The 19,017-nt window shown below is 48.6% G+C and overlaps 2 protein-coding genes across 2 annotated transcripts in view; one reads left to right on the top strand and one right to left on the bottom strand.

Moving 5' to 3' along the window:
- The window catches only part of cryaa (crystallin, alpha A), a 52,980-nt gene extending 40,642 nt beyond the window's left edge, over window positions 1-12,338 (bottom strand). Inside the window, exon 1 of the mRNA XM_078232077.1 lies at window positions 12,150-12,338. Within this exon, the coding sequence (XP_078088203.1) occupies window positions 12,150-12,338 (189 nt within the window). The remainder of the gene's footprint in view (window positions 1-12,149) is intronic.
- u2af1 (U2 small nuclear RNA auxiliary factor 1) overlaps window positions 1-19,017 on the top strand; it is a 288,331-nt gene that overhangs the window by 139,094 nt on the left and 130,220 nt on the right. The gene's annotated exons all lie outside the window — the stretch shown is intronic.

The raw sequence follows: 19,017 nt of genomic DNA, 5'->3' as shown, positions 1-19,017 counted from the left end.
TTAAAGTCCAACCGGTTTATTTGGTAGCAAAAGCCACACAAGCTTTCGGAGCTCCAAGCCCCTTCTTCAGGTGAGTGGGAATTCTGTTCACAAACAGGGCATATAAAGACACAGACTCAATTTACATGAATAATGGTGGGAATGCGAATACTTAGAGCTAACGGGCATTCGGCCTCTGATATTCGGGTAAGCGTTCTCCAAGGCAGCCTTCACGACACACGACGGCGCAGAGTCGCTGAGCAGAAACTGATAGCCAAGTTCCGCACACACGAGGACGCCCTCAACCGGGATATTGGGTTCATGTCACACTATTTGTAACTCCCACAGTTGCGTGGACCTGCAGAGTTTCACTGGCTGTCTTGTCTGGAGACAGTACACATCTTTTTAGCCTGTCTTGATGCTCTCTCCACTCACGTTGTTTGTTTCTTAAAGACTTAATTAGCTGTAAGTATTCGCATTCCAGCCATTATTCATGTAAATTGAGTCTGTGTCTTTATATGCCCTGTTTGTGAACAGAATTCCCACTCACCTGAAGAAGGGGCTTGGAGCTCCGAAAGCTTGTGTGGCTTTTGCTACCAAATAAACCTGTTGGACTTTAACCTGGTGTTGTTAAACTTCTTACGGTGTTTACCACAGTCCAACGCCGGCATCTCCACATCTTGGCCATAGGAGACAGAGGGTAGCGGTCGAAGGGTCTTTTTCCGGCTGGAGGTCTGTGACCAGTGGTGTTCCGCAGGGCTCTGTACTGGGACCTCTGCTATTTGTGATATATATAAATGATTTGGAAGAAGGTGTAACTGGTGTTATCAGCAGGTTTGCGGATGACACAAAGATGGCTGGACTTGTGGATAGCGATGAGCATTGTCGGGCAATACAGCAGGATATAGATAGGCTGGAAAATTGGGCGGAGAGGTGGCAGATAGAGTTTAATCCAGATAAATGCGAAGTGATGCATTTTGGAAGAAATAATGTAGGGAGGAGTTATACAATAAATGGCAGAGCCATCAAGAGTATAGAAACACAGAGGGACCTAGGTGTGCAAGTCCACAAATCCTTGAAGGTGGCAACACAGGTGGAGAAGGTGGTGAAGAAGGCATATGGTATGCTTGCCTTTATAGGACGGGGTATAGAGTATAAAAGCTGGAGTCTGATGATGCAGCTGTATAGAACGCTGGTTAGGCCACATTTGGAGTACTGCGTCCAGTTCTGGCCGCCACACTACCAGAAGGACGTGGAGGCGTTAGAGAGAGTGCAGAGAAGGTTTACCAGGATGTTGCCTGGTATGGAGGGTCTTAGCTATGAGGAGAGATTGGGTAAACTGGGGTTGTTCTCCCTGGAAAGACGGAGAATGAGGGGAGATCTAATAGAGGTGTACAAGATTATGAAGGGGATAGATAGGGTGAACGGTGGGAAGCTTTTTTCCCAGATCAGAAGTGACGATCATGAGGGGTCACGGGCTCAAGGTGAGAGGGGTGAAGTATGACCCAGATATTAGAGGGATGTTTTTTACACAGAGGGTGGTGGGGGCCTGGAATGCACTGCCAAGTAGGGTGGTGGAGGCAGGCACGCTGACATTGTTTAAGACTTACCTGGATAGTCACATGAGCAGCCTGGGAATGGAGGATACAAACGATTGGTCTAGTTGGACCAAGGAGCGGCACAGGCTTGGAGGGCCGAAGGGCCTGTTTCCTGTGCTGTACTGTTCTTTGTTCTTTGACATCCCAACAGCGGGAAGTCGAGTCCCAGTAAAAACATTACCTGACAAACCAGGGTTTGCACCAAAATGGAATGGGCCATATGAAGTTATAATTAGTGGAGACACCTGTGCCTGTATAGACATAAGAGGGAAAGGTATATGGAAACACTGGACACAGCTAAAATTACACAAGGGAACAAATAAGTAATTAAATTGATGAACTAACAGACTGCTTTCCTCAACACAGGCAAAGACTGCAAGCAAGAACGATGGCGCGCGCGAGTCGATAGATAATATAACTTGTAAAGATTATATGAATTATAGTGTTAGGTTTGATATTTGATCGTTGCGAATATGTATGTAATCGCGTATGTAACTACTACTTTGCGTTGTCGTGACTGTAAATTTAACTGGATTGGAGGATAATCTGTTTTACAAAGCTCACATACATTTACACAGGAATCGAACTGTATGTTACCCATTAGCACAATCAGTAGAAGCCCTACTTGTAGCCACCCCTGGGGGGACCCCTCATGACTTATATACAGTAGATACATCAGATGCACCCTGTAAGGGACAAATTGGCAAATATAAAAGAGGTTTACAGGGGAGATGTGTGGGATTTGTAAACCCCACAGATCCTGTGTGCAGGGGGTTCCAACAGGTGGGAGAAAAAGCTTGTTCAGATACTGCAAGCTATCCACTTTGTTTTATGGGGCAGGGATGGGGATGTGCCTATGCCTTGGTCCCTAAGAATGATTCCTGTATACAGACGCAGTGTGTCCGTCAACATTGTCGGGTTCATAACGGACAGTTTAATTGCACTTGTGATGAACAGAAATCTCTGAATATAACCGCGGGAAGACAGCTTATTTGTGGACAATGCAATGGAACTCACGTAAGCTCAGCCAAATGGACATACCCATTTGATACTTACCAGGTGGTGGGATCAAATGGGGAGTAAAGTAAACCGAACAATTGGCAATATGAACAAACTCATAATTGAGACACTAAATGTTACTGGGCTAAGAAGGGATATGTGTTCCCCTTCAATGGTACCTACATGACAGAAACACCAAACCTCCCAAACCGTTTTGCAGTAGGAACAATCGGACCACTGACTGTTCCATGCCCTCAGAAGGGGCATATTCAGAGGAAAATAGTAACTCGGGCTATCAGCAAAGAATTCTGCACTGATTGGGAAGCCCCGGGCACAATGCGATCATCACTGGGATATGGGTTCCGGAGCCTTATCTCTGGGGGGTGGGGGGGTGGGGGCAGCAGGTGTGATTAGTGCAAAGAATAGGAATCATATTGTTTGTGGACTAACAGACCTGGGAAACAGCACTTCAAAAGCACTGGAGGCTGTTAACCAAGAAATGGCTGAACTGAGATTATATGCACAACAGACACGATACGCAGTGGACTATCAGTTAGCACAAGGGGGAGTGTGTACAATTATAGGCAATAAATGCATAACCCATGTCACAGATGAGTCCTATAACATTACACAAGTCATCAATAACATCAGAGAACAATTTGATCGCTTCAGACAGGGACCCAAGAAAGGAAGTAACTGGCTGGAATGGTTAGTAGGGGGGTCCTGGGAGTCTTATCTATTACATGGATTGGTCATACTCGTTTCAATTGTAATTGTCTGTTGTCTAATTGTTGGATGCCTAAAAGTCTGTTGCAAGGTGATGGTGACTAGAATTGTGCCAGGAGCCAGTGTATACATCGAAGAAGAAACCCTGATGAAGATCCCCGAAGATATCAGAAGAAACAAAGAAGGAAAGAAGAAGAACAAAGAATTATACATATAAAACTGTTGGTCTCGGGATTATTAAACTCATAATCCGACCAGAAGTGGGGACTGAAGTGGGAAAAAATATACAGATGAGTACACATAAAAAATAATAACTGCCTGGCACATAAACAGTCACCTGGGAAAGAGACATTTAACAGGCACTGACATTTAGTACAGACAGACACCTGAGATTAAAACATAAAGGACAGACAGCTATTCAAAGTTAAACATGCAGGAATCAAATCGTGCAGGAAGCCAGCCAGGGCTTGAGGCACTCTTTAGGATAAGGACAATAGGGTCAGGTAAAGAGATTAGCTACAGGTAGGATCGGGAATACATAACTGCAGGAAAACCAATTACTGTGAATTATTATATGAATAGACTGAAACTAAAACCATTGATGGTCACTGACGTGACCGTGTATCCATTCATAGAACAATGCGATGTTAACATGCTTATGTCTGTATCTGTCTGTATTTGTCGATGACGATGTGTTAATGATCGATCACCTACTTGATTACAACGATGTGATAATGGCTAGATGTCCGGTCCATCTATTGTGTAAAGGGTATAAAGATGGACCGCTCCTATTGTCTCATTGAGAGAAGGTTTGCTGCTTGTTAGTGCCTTTTCTCCATGAAGCTTCGTTAAAATAAAACTGTATTCTTGAAACCTTCAAGCCTGACCCAGTGGTACATTTCCCACAACAGGAATAATGGGAATGAAGGGTGACAAATGCCCCGGACCAGGTTGTTTCACCCCAGTGTTTTAAAGGAAGTCAGTGAGAAGATTGCAGAAACCTCGGGGGGGGTGATTCTCCCATCGCAACCCGCAAATTTCCTGGCAGGTTGGTTTAGGGGATGCGAGGGTTGGGATTTCACGGGTTTTGCGCATCTCCCAGAGCCAGAGAACAGGGGCAGTCGGGACCGCACTGGAAACCGGCGGGAAGAGAGATAAGTGATTTTAATCTGTTTTAAATGTATTTTTATTCTATTTTAAATGTCATTATCGGGCCTGGCACGGAACTTGCCGTGCCCAATAGCACCTCCCACCCCGCCAGGAGTCTTTCACTCCGGCGCACAGGGAGCTAGCGGGAGACAAATGAAGGAGGAGAAATCGGGGCCCCACAGGGGGTCAGGTGGCTGGGGGTGGTGTCCCCTCTGCATGGGCACCCTGGCAGTGCCAGCCTGTGCCCTGACACTGCCCAAGGGACAAAGTGCCCATCCCCAGGGGGCATCTTGGCATTGACCACCAGGCATTGGGTACTGCCAAGCGGGTGGGTGCCTATTGTGGGCAGGACATAGGGGGCGATCCGTGGTGGTCCTGTTGCCACTCTGCACGGGGATCGGTTGGGGCTGGAGGGAGGCCAGTGATCGGGGTGGGCTGGGGGTGGGGGCGGGGGTTCTCAACCGGGGGGGTGTCTGCCTCCCATTGGGGGGGGTCCTGCCTTCGGAAGGAAGTTGGTCTGCTGGGGGTGGGAGTCGGGGGGGGTGGTCTGCTGTGATGGGGGTGTGGTGGGGAGATCGCCACTGCTGGGGGGTGGGCCTGGAGATTGGGGCAGGGGGGTGTGGTCGGGGCTGACCCAGGAATTGTTGTGGGGGCTGTGATTGGGCCGTGGCGGGGGGCTGGAGGGGCAGCACTGTGGGGTCCCGGGCTGGCCAGCAAATGGGGAGTCTGACAGATCAGAGCCACTGCGCATGCGCAGAGTTCCAGAACTGTCAAACTCCGGCGCGGAACCCCCCCCCTGGGTTTTTATTGAGATTCCCGACTGGGACCTCTGCAGTGCACAGAGTGCGGAGATTCGAGTCTAATGTTGCACTGAAAAAACAGTTGTGATCTAGAGCAGTTTTCTCGCTAAAGATCTCTAAAGGTTGCCACTCAAGTGGATAGAGCTGTGAAGAAGGCCTATAGTGTGTTAGCTTTTATTAACAGGGGGTTGGAGTTTAAGAGCCGTGGGGTTATGCTGCAACTGTACAGGACCTTGGTGAGACCACATTTGGAATATTGTGTGCAGTTCTGGTCACCTCACTATAAGAAGGATGTGGAAGCGCTGGAAAGAGTGCAGAGGAGATTTACCAGGATGCTGCCTGGTTTGGAGGGTAGGTCTTATGAGGAAAGGTTGAGGGAGCTAGGGCTGTTCTCTCTGGAGCGGAGGAGGCTGAGGGGAGACTTAATAGAGGTTTATAAAATGATGAAGGGGATAGATCGAGTGAACGTTCAAAGACTATTTCCTCGGGTGGATGGAGCTATTACAAGGGGCATAACTAGAGGGTTCGTGGTGGGAGATATTGGAAGGATATCAGAGGTAGGTTCTTTACGCAGAGAGTGGTTGGGGTGTGGAATGGACTGCCTGCAGTGATAGTGGAGTCAGACACTTTAGGAACATTTAAGCGGTTATTGGATAGGCACATGGAGCACACCAGGATGATAGGGAGTGGGATAGCTTGATCTTGGTTTCAGATAAAGCTCGGCACAACATCGTGGGCCGAAGGGCCTGTTCTGTACTGTACTGTTCTATGTTCTAATTCAGCGCTTTAGGGAGAATCCCACCACCACCATTCTGAAGGCTGTAGACCAAAACATCAAGTTGGAAAGAGATGCTGATAGAATCAGACAATCCCTGCAGTGCAGAAAGAGGCCATTTGGTCCATCGAATCTGCACTGACTTTCTGACAGAGCACCTTAACCAGGCTCTATCCCTGTAACCCCATGTATTTATCTCATTAACCCCCTAATCTGCACAGTTTAGGACATTAAGAGGCAATTTAAAATGGCCAGTCCACCTAACCTGCACATTTTGGAGATTAAGGAATAGATTAAGAAATTAGACACAGCTCTTGGGGCTAACGTGATCAAGGGATACGGGGCGGAAGGCGGCATCAGGGTATCAAATTCACAGATCAGCCAAGATCATAATGAATGGCGGAACAGGCTCGAAGGGCCGAGTGGTCTCTTCCAGCTCTTATTTTCTATGTTTCTCTGTAAGTGAAGGAGCAAAATGAAGGCAAATGGAGACTCAACATTTCCCACATCACAGCCGCTTCCAGCAGCCAGAGTGAGGCACACTCCCTCCTGCTCTTCCATCTGTTTCTATTTCTCTGCCCGCCCAGACTGGCACACGGCAGCATTAACCACCCAGACCAGGCCCACCCAGCCTGTTGCCAAAACACCCATCAGCACCCACCCCACCCTCACCCCCAGCACCCACCTCCAGCACTCACCCCCACCCTCACCTCCACCCCCAGCACCCACCTCCAGCACCCACCCCACCCTCACCTCCAGCACCCACCTCCAGCACTCACCCCCACCCTCACCTCCACCCCCAGCACCCACCCTCACCCCCAGCACCCACCCCACCCCCAGTACCCACCCCACCCCCAGCACCCACCCCCAACCCCACCCTCATCCCACCCCCAGCACCCACCCTCACCCCCTGCATCCACCCTCACCCACCCTCACCCCCAGCATCTACCCTCACCCACCCTTAGCCTAAGCACCCACCCTCACCCCCAGCACCCACTCTGAGGAGATACCCGATCCTCTACACTGGTAGAGGATCCCACCCTTCCATCCTCCTCTAACCTAATTATAAGTGTGGGGAAGTTTTTTGTTTTCTTTTTTTCTTGCTGGTAATGGCTTCAGGGATGGCAGTTCAGGCAGTATGCTGCATCTCCTGTGGGATGTATGTGGTGAGGAAATCCAGTAGTGTTTCAGGAGATTTTAGTTGTAAGAAGTGCATTAGATTGCAGCTTCTGGAGGAGCGTGTAAAGGAGCTGGAGGGGGAGGTAGAGGAACTCCGCATAATTCGGGAGGCGGAGGTGGAAGTTGATAGGAGTTATAGAGAAATAGTAACTCCTAGAAATGAGGCTTGGGTCAATGCCAGGAGGAGGGGTAAGAAGCAATCGGGAAGACAATCCCCTGGGGCGGTTCCCCTCCATAATAGGTTTTCGGTGCTGGAGGCTACAGTTGAGGAGGAATCAACTGAGCATAGAGAGCAGATCTCTGGGGGTGAGCCGAGTGAGAAAGCTCAGGTGGTTAGGGGCTGTAAAAGACTGGGCCTTGTGATTGGGGACTCCACAATTAAGGGGACAGATAGGAGGGTCGGAACTAAAGGTAGGGACTCAGGGTTGGTGTGTTGCCTACCAGGGGCTGGGGTCCGGGATGTGTCTGACAGGGTATTCAGGACTCTTAGGGGGGAGGGAGATAAACCACAAGTTATTGTACATGTGGGGACACACGACATAGGGAGGATAGGGGAAGGGGATATTAGGCAGGGATTTATGGAGTTGGGGTGGAAACTAAAGGCCAAGACTGACAGAGTGGTTATCTCTGGACTCTTGCCTGTACCACGGGATAGTTTAGAGAGGAATAGGGAGAGGGAAGGTTTGAATTCATGGCTGAGGGGATGGTGCAGGAGGGAGGGGTTCAGGTACTTAAGCAATTGGGGCTCGTACTGGGGAAGGTGTGACCTCTATGAGAAGGATGGTCTACACCTTAATCAGAAGGGGACCAATATCCTGGGGGGTAAATTTGCTAAGGCCATGCAGGGAGGTTTAAACTGATTCGGGGGGGGGGAGGGATCCTGAGTAGTGGGGCTGAAAGTGAGGGATGCATGGATGGGGACTGCAATGCACGGCATTGCAGAGGTGGGGTGGAGCAGGGTTTGAAATGTGTATACTTCAATGCCAGGAGTATTCGCAATAAAGTGGGTGAACTTGCAGCGTGGATCAGTACCTGGGACTTCGATGTTGTGGCTATTTCAGAGACATGGATAGAGCAGGGGCAGGAATGGATGCTGCAGGTCCCGGGGTTCAAATGTTTTAGTCGAAGTAGGGAAGGAGGTAGAAGAGGGGGAGGGGTAGCATTATTGGTCAGAGATTGTATCACAGTGTCAGAGAGGAGGTTTGATGAGGACTTATCTGTTGAGGTAGTATGGGCGGAGATTAGAAATAGGAGAGGAGAGGTCACCCTGTTGGGAGTCTTTTATAGACCTCCTAAAAGTTCTAGAGAGGTTGAGGAAAGGATTGCGGAGTCAATCCTGCTTAGGAGTGAAAGTAATAGGGCAATTGTTATGGGGGATTTTAACTTGACTAATATTGACTGGAATTGTTATAGCTCTAGCTCGTTAGAGGGGTCAGTTTTTGTTCAAAGCGTGCAGGAAGGTTTTTTGACTCAGTATGTAGACAGGCCAACTAGAGGTGAGGCTATATTGGATCTGGTGCTGGGAAATGAGCCAGACCAGGTGCTAGACTTGGAAGTTGGTGTGCATTTTGGTGATAGTGACCACAATTCGGTTACGTTCACCTTAGTGATGGAAAGGGATAGGCATGAACCTCGGGCCAGTGGTTTTAGCTGGGGGAAGGGTAATTATGAGGCTATTAGGAGAGAATTAGGAAACATAGGTTGGACTAGGAGATTACAGGGACTGGGAACGTCCGACATGTGGAGTTTTTTCAAGGAGCAGCTACTGCGAGTCTGTGATAGGTATGTCCCTGTCAGGCAAGGAGGAATTGGTAGGGCTAGGGAACCGTGGTGCACCAAAAAAGTTTCTTTGTTGGTTAAAAAGAAAAAGGAGGCTTATGTTCGGATGAGACGTGAGCACTCGGGTAGTGCACTAGAAAGCTTTAGATTGGCTAAGAGGGAGTTGAAGAGCGAGCTTAGAAGGGCTAAAAGGGGACATGAGAAGACTTTGGCGGATAGGGTTAAAGAGAATCCTAAGGCGTTCTATAGGTATGTCAAGAACAGAAGGTTGGTTAGGGCAAGTTTAGGGCCAGTTATAGATGGCAGAGGGAAGTTATGTGTGGAACCGGAGGAGATTGGTGAAGCATTGAACCAATATTTCTCTTCGGTGTTCACGCAAGGGGACATGAATATAGCTGAGGAGGACACTGGGTTGCAGGGGAGTAGAATAGACAGTATTACAGTTGATAAGGAGGATGTGCAGGATATTCTGGAGGGTCTGAAAATAGATAAATCCCCTGGTCCGGATGGGATTTATCCAAGGATTCTCTGGGAGGCAAGAGAAGTGATTGCAGAGCCTCTGGCTCTGATCTTCAGGTCGTCGTTGGCCTCTGGTATAGTACCAGAAGATTGGAGGTTAGCGAATGTTGTCCCATTGTTTAAGAAGGGGAACAGAGACTTCCCCGGGAATTATAGACCGGTGAGTCTCACTTCTGTTGTCGGCAAGATGTTGGAAAAAATTATAAGGGATAGGATTTATAGTTATTTGGAGAGTAATGAATTGATAGGTGATAGTCAGCATGGTTTTGTGGCAGGTAGGTCGTGCCTTACTAACCTTATTGAGTTTTTTGAGAAAGTGACCAAGGAGGTGGATGGGGGCAAGGCAGTGGACGTGGTATATATGGATTTTAGTAAGGCGTTTGATAAGGTTCACCATGGTAGGCTTCTGCAGAAAATGCAGATGTATGGGATTGGGGGTGATCTAGGAAATTGGATCAGGAATTGGCTAGCGGATAGGAAACAGAGGGTGGTGGTTGATAGTAAATATTCATCATGGAGTGCGGTTACAAGTGGTGTACCTCAGGGATCTGTTTTGGGGCCACTGCTGTTTGTAATATTTATTAATGATCTGGATGAGGGTATAGTTGGGTGGATTAGCAAATTTGCTGATGACACCAAAGTCGGTGGTGTGGTAGACAGTGAGGAAGGGTGTCGTAGTTTGCAGGAAGACTTAGACAGGTTGCAAAGTTGGGCCGAGAGGTGGCGGATGGAGTTTAATGCGGAGAAGTGTGAGGTAATTCACTTTGGTAGGAATAACAGATGTGTTGGGTATAGGGCTAACGGGAGGACTTTGAATAGTGTGGAGGAGCAGAGGGATCTAGGTGTATGTGTGCATAGATCCCTGAAAGTTGGGAATCAAGAAGATAAGGTTGTTAAGAAGGCATATGGTGTCTTGGCGTTTATTGGTAGGGGGATTGAATTTAGGAGTCGTAGCGTTATGTTGCAACTGTACACAACTCTGGTGCGGCCGCACTTGGAGTACTGTGTGCAGTTCTGGTCCCCACATTACAGGAAGGATGTGGAGGCTTTGGAGAGGGTGCAGAGGAGGTTTACCAGGATGTTGCCTGGTATGGAGGGGAGATCCTATGAGGAGAGGCTGAGGGATTTGGGATTGTTTTCGCTGGAAAGGCGGCGGCTAAGAGGGGATCTTATTGAAACATATAAGATGATTAGAGGTTTAGATAGGGTGGATAGTGATAGCCTTTTTCCTCTGATGGAGAAATCCAGCACGAGGGGGCATGGCTTTAAATTGAGGGGGGGTAGTTATAGAACCGATGTCAGGGGTAGGTTCTTTACCCAGAGGGTGGTGAGGGATTGGAATGCCCTGCCAGCATCAGTAGTAAATGCGCCTAGTTTGGGGGCGTTTAAGAGATCCGTAGATAGGTTCATGGACGAAAAGAAATTGGTTTAGGTTGGAGGGTCACAGTTTTTTTTTTTAACTGGTCGGTGCAACATCGTGGGCCGAAGGGCCTGTTCTGCGCTGTAATGTTCTATGTTCTATGATCCCAGCGTCCACCCACCCCCAGCACCCACCCCACCCCCAGCACCCATCCTCACCCCTAGCACCCACCCTCACCCCCAGCGCCCAACCCCAGCACCCACCCTCACCCCCAGCACCCACCCTCATCCCCACATCCACCCTCACCCACCTTCACCCCCAGCGTCCACCCTCACCCACCCTCACCCCCAGCATCTACCCTCACCCACCCTTACCCTAAGCACCCACCCTCACCCCCAGCACCCACCCTCATCCCCACATCCACCCTCACCCACCTTCACCCCCAGCATCCACCCTCACCCACCCTCACCCCCAGCATCTACCCTCACCCACCCTTACCCTAAGCACCCACCCTCACCCCCAGCAACCACTCTGATCCCAGCGTCCACCCACCCCCAGCACCCACCCCACCCCCAGCACCCACTGCACCCCCAGCACCCACCCTCAACCCTAGCACCCACCCTCACCCCCAGCGCCCACCCCCAGCACCCACCCCCAGCATCTACCCTCACCCACCCTCACCCCCAGCACCCACCCTCACCCCCAGCACCCACCCCAACCCCAGCACCCACCGCACCCCCAGCACCCACCCTCACCCCCAGCACCCACCCTCACCCCCAGCGCCCACCCCATCCCCAGCACCCACCCTCACCCCTAGCACCCACCCTCACCCCTAGCACCCACCCCCAGCACCCACCCCCAGCACCCACTCTCACCCCAGCACCCACCCACCCCCAGCACCCACCCCCAGCACCCACTCTCACCCCAGCACCCACCCACCCCCAGCACCCACCCCCAGCACCCACTCTCACCCCAGCACCCACCCACCCCCAGCACCCACCCCCAGCACCCACCCACACCCTCATCAAAGGTCAGGAATAAGAGCAACAGAATCTCTCGGCTTGAGCTGATTCTGAATTTGTTGCGATAACAGTTTACTCTGATAAGTTATTGCTGCATTTCAAAGTAAATTTCGAGCTGAAATTTTACGAGATGGAATTGGCTAACATATCTGAAATAAATCACACACTGTTTCTGATAAAACTCACTCAATATTACTGGAATTACACTGCCACACTGAGCAGCCATTCATTCATAATCCTTGCAGTTTCAAAGTGAGATTTTACCTCAGAAATGCCTGAGTCCAGAAAGTTGCGGAATGCTGGCAGCCTGTAGTAGGGGCTGACAGTGGAAGAGAAAATAGGAAAGAGGTCATAGTCGAAAGGACCTTCTCCAAAAAACTGATCAAAAAGGCGGCTTGGATAGAAAGACGTCAGCGAACGTCTGAACCAAGGATACTGAATTGTAAGATCCATACTGCTGGCGAGTTGCAACCTTGTCTCCACACTCAGCTCCATCCCAGCAGCTCGTCCCATTTATATACTAGTGATACTGAATACCCCGGAAATCTGGATGCTTCTGGAATAAAGAACTCATGACTAAAGTTGGAAAAACTGTTGGTTGTCAGCAGATGGTGGATGGGTGAGTGGACAGGACACTGCCAGCTTTGCTGACACTGGAAACGCAGTCTGCAAATCAACTTGTTGCTCTTGAGCAAAAGGCAGCCTGTTCAGGCAAAGGAAGGACAGAGACTCAGCACATTCCCCTCATCACACTGCACTGTAAAACCAGCTTCCGCCTCTGGATCTCCACAGTTTGTGTTGCACAAAACATTAGAGAGCAGCAAGCGTATTTTTAAAATTCATTTTTGGGATGTCAGCATCACTGGCAAGGCTAGTATTTATTATCCATCCTTAAATAACCTTTACCTTCTTGAACCGCTGGAGCCCATGAGGTGTAGGTATACCCGCAGTGCTGTTAGGGATGGAGTTCCAGGATTTTGACCCAGCGACAGTGAAGGAACGGTGATATATTTCCTAGTCAGGATGGTGAGTGGCTTGGAGGGGAACTTGCAGGTGGTGGTGTTCCCAGGTATCTGCTGCCCTTGTCCTTTTAGATGGTAGTGGGCATGGGTTTGGAAGGTGCTGTCTAAGGAACCTTGGAGAGTTCCTGCAGTGCCTCTTGTAGATGGTGCACACAGCTGTTGCTGTGCGTTGATGGTGGTGGGATTGAGTGTTTGTGGAAGGGGTATCAATCAACCCTAATCCTAATGCTTTGTCCTGGGTGGTGCTGAGCTTCTCGAGTGTTGTTGGAGCTGCACCCATCCAGGCAAGTGGAGAATATTCCATCACACTCCTGGCTTGTGCCTTATAGGTGGTGGGCAGGCTTTGGGGAGTCAGGAGGTGAGTTACTTGCTGCAGGATTCTCAGCCTCTGACCTGCTCTGGTAGCCACAGTATTTATATGGCCAGCTCAGTTCAGTTTCTGGTCAATGGTGACCCCCAGGTTGTTGCGAGTGGGGATTCAGTGAAGATAATGCCATTCAATGTCAAGGGGTAATAGTCAGATCCTCTCTTGCAGATGGTCACTGCCTGGCACTTGTGTGGCGCGATTGTTACTCGCCACTTGTCATCACAAATAAAAAGTGAAAAATAAAAGTCTGGATATTGTCCAGATCTTGCTGCATTTGGACATGGGCTGCTTCAGTATCTGAGGAGTTGCGAATGGTGCTGAACATTGTGCAATCATCAGCGAACATCCCCACTTCTGACCTTATGATGGAGGGAAGGTCATTGATGAAGCAGCTGAAGATGGTTGGACCTCGGACATTAACCCTGAGGAACTCCTGCAGGGATGTCCTGGAGCTGAGATTAATGGACCTCCAACTATCAGGACTGCAATGCTGCTGGAGAGCACGAGGGTTGTGTCCTGGCACTTCCTCCTCTGGAAGTTTCAGTTGCTTTGGCTGCAGTGGAGTTGTAGAGAATTGTAATGGAAGAATCATCATTCCATCTCAGAGGCAGCCTGCTGTCTGTGAGAAAGAAAAATCACAGCTTCTCTTTTCCTCGATCTTCTTTCTTTCTTCTCGCTCCATAGCAGTATGGGGGAACCGAGTAAATGGGAAAGGAGGCATTGGCACAGTGGTATTGTCACTGCACGAGTAATCCAGAGACCTAGAGCAATCCTCGAGGAGGGACCCGGGTTCAAATCCCACCACAACAGATGATGGAATTTAAAAACTCAATAAAATATCTTAAATTAAAAGTCTAATGATGACCATGAAACCATTGTAGATTGTATTAAAACCGACCTGGTTCACTAATGCCCTTTAGGGAAGGAAATCTGTCATCTTTAGAACATAGAAAAGCTACAGCACAAACAGGCCCTTCGGCCCACAAGTTGCGCCGAACAATTTCCTTACCTTCTAGGCTCATCTATAGCCCTCTATCTTACTAACCTCCATGAACTAATCCAAAAGTCTCTTAAAAGACCCTATCGAATCCGCTTCCACCACCACTACCGGCAGCCGCTTCCACGCACCCACCACCCTCTGAGTGAAAAACTTACCCCAAACATCTCCTCTGTACCTACTCCCCAGCACCCTAAACCTGTGACCTCTCGTGACAACCATTTCAGCACTGGGTAAAAGCCTCTGAGAATCCACTCTATCTATACCTCTCAACATCTTATACACCTCTATCAGGTCACCTCTCATCCTTCGCTTCTCCAAGGAGAATAGACCTAGCTCTCTCAACCTATCCTTATAAGGCATACCACTTAATCCCGGCAACATCCTCCTAAATCTCCTCTGCACCCGTTCTATGGCTTCCACATCCTTTCTGTAATGAGGCGACCAGAACTGGGCACAGTACTCCAGGTGGGGTCTGACCAGGGTCCTATACAGCTGCAGCATTATCTCCCGATTTCTAAACTCAATTCCTCTATTGATGAAGGCCAGTATTCCATACGCCTTCTTAACCACAGCCTCTACCTGCGACGCCGCTTTGAGCGTCCTATGAACCCGGACACCAAGATCCCTCTGTTCTTCCACACTGCCAAGCGTCTCACCCTTAATATTATATTCTTCCATCCTATTCGACCTGCCAAAATGAACCACCACACACTTATCTGGGTTGAAGTCCATCTGCCACTTCTCCGCCCAGTCTTGCATCTTATCTATGTCTCGTTGCAACTGCTGACATCCCTCTACACTATTCACAACACCTCCAACCTTTGTGTCATCAACAAACTTGCCAAACCATCCTTCCACTTCCTCATCCAGGTCATTTATAAAAATCACAAAGAGCAAGGGTCCCAGAACAGATCCCTGGGGCACCCCACTGGTGACTGACCTCCACTGAAAAAGACCCATCTACGACCACTCTTGGCCTTCTGTGGGCAAGCCAGTTCTGAATCCACAAAGCAACGTCCCCTTGTATCCCATGCCCCTTCACGTTCTCCATAAGCGTTGCATGGGGCACCTCATCAAACGCCTTACTGAAATCCATATAAACCACATCTACCGCTCTGCCCCGTCTAAGTGTCTAGTCACATCTTCAAAAAACTCAGTCAGACTCGTAAGGCATGATCTGCCTCGGACAAAGCCGTGCTGGCTACTTCTGATCAGACTATTCCTTTCCAAATGTTCATAAATCCTGCCTCTCAGGATCTTCTCCATCAACTTACCTACCACTGAGGTTAGACTCACCGGTCTATAATTTTCTGGGCTATCTCTTCTCCCTTTCTTGAATAACGGAACCACATCCGCCATCCTCCAATCCTCCGGAACCTCTCCCGTCTCCATTGACGATGCAAAGGTCATCACCAGAGGATCAGCAATCTTTTCCCTCGCCTCCCACAGTAACCTGGAGTAGATCCCATCTGGTCCCGGCGATTTATCTAACTTGATGCTTTTCAACAGCTCCAACTCATTGTTCCACAGGAGCAGGCTGAGGGTAAGAGAGATTGGGTCTGCATTTTATTTATTTATTTATTTTTCAGTTAAATTTGGCTTAAAAATCGGAGGTTTTTTTCAAAACAGGAAGTAGGCCCAGGAGCAGCCTGGGGAAGGTTTAAAAAGGGCTAATTTAAAAAGGAGGTCTTTTTTTCAAAACAGGAAGTAGGCCCAGGAGCAGCCTGGGGAAGGTTTAAAAAAGGCTTACCTTGGAGGTTTCAGCCTCATTGTTCCACAGGAGCAGGCTGAGGGTAAGAGAGATTGTGTCTGCATTTTATTTATTTTTCAGTTAAATTTGGCTTAAAAATCGGAGGTTTTTTTCAAAACAGGAAGTAGGCCCAGGAGCAGCCTGGGGAGGTTTTTGGAGGGTTTAAAAGCAGGCCGCACTTTTGAGTGGGCAGCGTCTGGAGTGGGCAGCGGAGTGAGCAGGGAGCAGAGTGTGAGCTGTAAGGGCTTCGGCGAAGGCGAGGAAGGTTGTTTGTTTTTCTTCTGTTACACCCCCTTTTTTGTTTTATCTCCCAAAAACTAAAAAGGACATGGCTGGTACGAGTGGGAGGCCAGTATAAATGATCTGGAAGAAGGAGTAACTGGGGTGATCAGTAAGTTTGCGGACGACACAAAACTGGCAGGACTTGCAGATAGTGAGGAACATTGTCAGAGGCTACAGAAGGATATAGATAGGCTGGAAATTTGGGCAAGGAAATGGCAGATGGAGTTCAATCCTGATAAATGCGAAGTGATGCATTTTGGTGGGAATAATGTAGGGAGGAGCTAGACGATAAATGGAAGAACCATAAAGGGTGTAGAGACGCAGAGGGACCTGGGTGTGCAAGTCCACAGATCCTTGATGCATTCCCTGACAAAGGAAGTCAGGGAATGCATCAAGGCAAAAGAGAGAGCCTATAATGTGGCAAAGAGTAGTGGGAAGTCAGAAGATTGGGAAGGCTATAAAAACAAACAGAGGATAACAAAGAGAGAAATAAGGAAGGAGAGGATCAAATATGAAGGTAGGCTAGCCAGTAACATTAGGAATGATAGTAAAAGTTTCTTTAAATACATTAAAAACAAACGGGAGGCAAAAGTAGACATTGGGCCGCTCCAAAATGACGCTGGTAATCTAGTGATGGGAGACAAGGAAATAGCTGAGGAACTTAATAAGTACTTTGCGTCAGTCTTCACAGTAGAAGACATGAGTAATATCCCAACAATTCAGGAAAGTCAGGGGGCAGAGTTGAATATGGTTGCCATCACAAAGGAGAAAGTGCTAGAGAAACTAAAAGGTCTGAAAATTGATAAATCTCCGGGCCCAGATGGGCTACATCCTAGAGTTCTAAAGGAGATAGCTGAAGAAATAGTGGAGGCGTTAGTTATGATCTTTCAAAAGTCACTGGAGTCAGGGAAAGTCCCAGAGGATTGGAAAATCGCTGTTGTAACCCCACTGTTCAAGAAGGGAACAAGAAAAAAGATGGAAAATTATAGGCCAATTAGCCTAACCTCAGTTGTTGGCAAAATTCTAGAATCCATCGTTAAGGATGAGATTTCTAAATTCTTGGAAGTGCAGGGTCGGATTAAGACAAGTCAGCATGGATTTAGTAAGGGGAGGTCGTGCCTGACAAACCTGTTAGAGTTCTTTGAAGAGATAACAAATAGGTTAGACCAAGGAGAGCCAATGGATGTTATCTATCTTGACTTCCAAAAGGCCTTTGACAAGGTGCCTCACGGGAGACTGCTGAGTAAAATAAGGGCCCATGGTATTCGAGGCAAGGTACTAACATGGATTGACGATTGGCTGTCAGACAGAAGGCAGAGAGTTGGGATAAAAGGTTCTTTCTCAGAATGGCAACCGGTGACAAGTGGTGTCCCGCAGGGTTCAGTGTTGGGGCCACAGCTGTTCTCTTTATATATTAACGATCTAGATGACGGGACTGGGAGCATTCTGGCCAAGTTTGCCGATGATACAAAGATAGGTGGAGGGGCAGGTAGTATTGAGGAGGTGGGGAGGCTGCAGAAAGATTTAGACAGTTTAGGAGAGTGGTCCAAGAAGTGGCTGATGAAATTCAACGTGGGCAAGTGCGAGGTCGTACACTTTGGAAAAAAGAATAGAGGCATGGACTATTTTCTAAACGGTGACAAAATTCATAATGCTAAAGTGCAAAGGGACTTGGGAGTCCTAGTCCAGGATTCTCTAAAGGTAAACTTGCAGGTTGAGTCCGTAATTAAGAAAGCAAATGTAATGTTGTCATTTATCTCAAGAGGCTTGGAATACAAAAGCAGGGATGTACTTCTGAGGCTTTATAAAGCACTGGTTAGGCCCCATTTGGAGCACTGTGAGCAATTTTGGGCCCCACACCTCAGGAAGGACATACTGGCACTGGAGCGGGTCCAGCGGAGATTCACACGGATGATCCCAGGAATGGTAGGCCTGACATACGATGAACGTCTGAGGATCGTGGGATTATATTCATTGGAGTTTAGGAGGTTGAGGGGAGATCTGATAGAAACTTACAAGATAATGAACGGCTTAGATAGGATGGACGTAGGGAAGTTGTTTCCATTAACAGGGGAGACTAGGACGCGGGGGCACAGCCTTAGAATAAAAGGGAGTCACTTTAGAACAGAGATGAGGAGAAATTTCTTCAGCCAGAGAGTGGTGGGTCTGTGGAATTCATTGCCACAGAGGGCTGTGGAGGCCGAGACGTTGAGCGTCTTCAAGACAGAAATTGATAAATTCTTGATTTCTCGAGGAATTAAGGGCTATGGGGAGAGAGCGGGTAAATGGAGTTGAAATCAACCATGATTGAGTGGTGGAGTGGACTCGATGGGCCGAATGGCCTTACTTCCGCTCCTATGTCTTATGGTCTTATGGTCACAGGTGGAGAAGGTGGTGAAGAAGGCATATGGCATGCTTGCCTTTATAGGACGGGGCATAGAGTATAAGAGTTGGGGTCTGATGTTGCAGATGTATAGAATGTTGGTTCGGCCGCATTTGGAATACTGCGTCCAGTTCTGGTCGCCACACTACCAGGAGGACGTGGAGGCTTTGGAGAGAGTACAGAGGAGGTTTACCAGGATGTTGCCTGGTATGGAGGGGCTCGGTTATGAGGAGAGATTGGGGAAACTGGGGTTGTTCTCCTTGGAAAGACGGAGGATGAGGGGAGACTTCATAGAGGTGTATAAAATTATGAAAGGCATAGATAGGGT

This window comes from Mustelus asterias, chromosome 17 (genome assembly GCF_964213995.1).
Source record: "Mustelus asterias chromosome 17, sMusAst1.hap1.1, whole genome shotgun sequence".
NCBI classification, from domain to species: Eukaryota; Metazoa; Chordata; class Chondrichthyes; order Carcharhiniformes; family Triakidae; genus Mustelus; species Mustelus asterias.
Note: the sequence above shows the minus strand (reverse complement) of the source record. Positions and strands in the feature narration are given on the sequence as shown.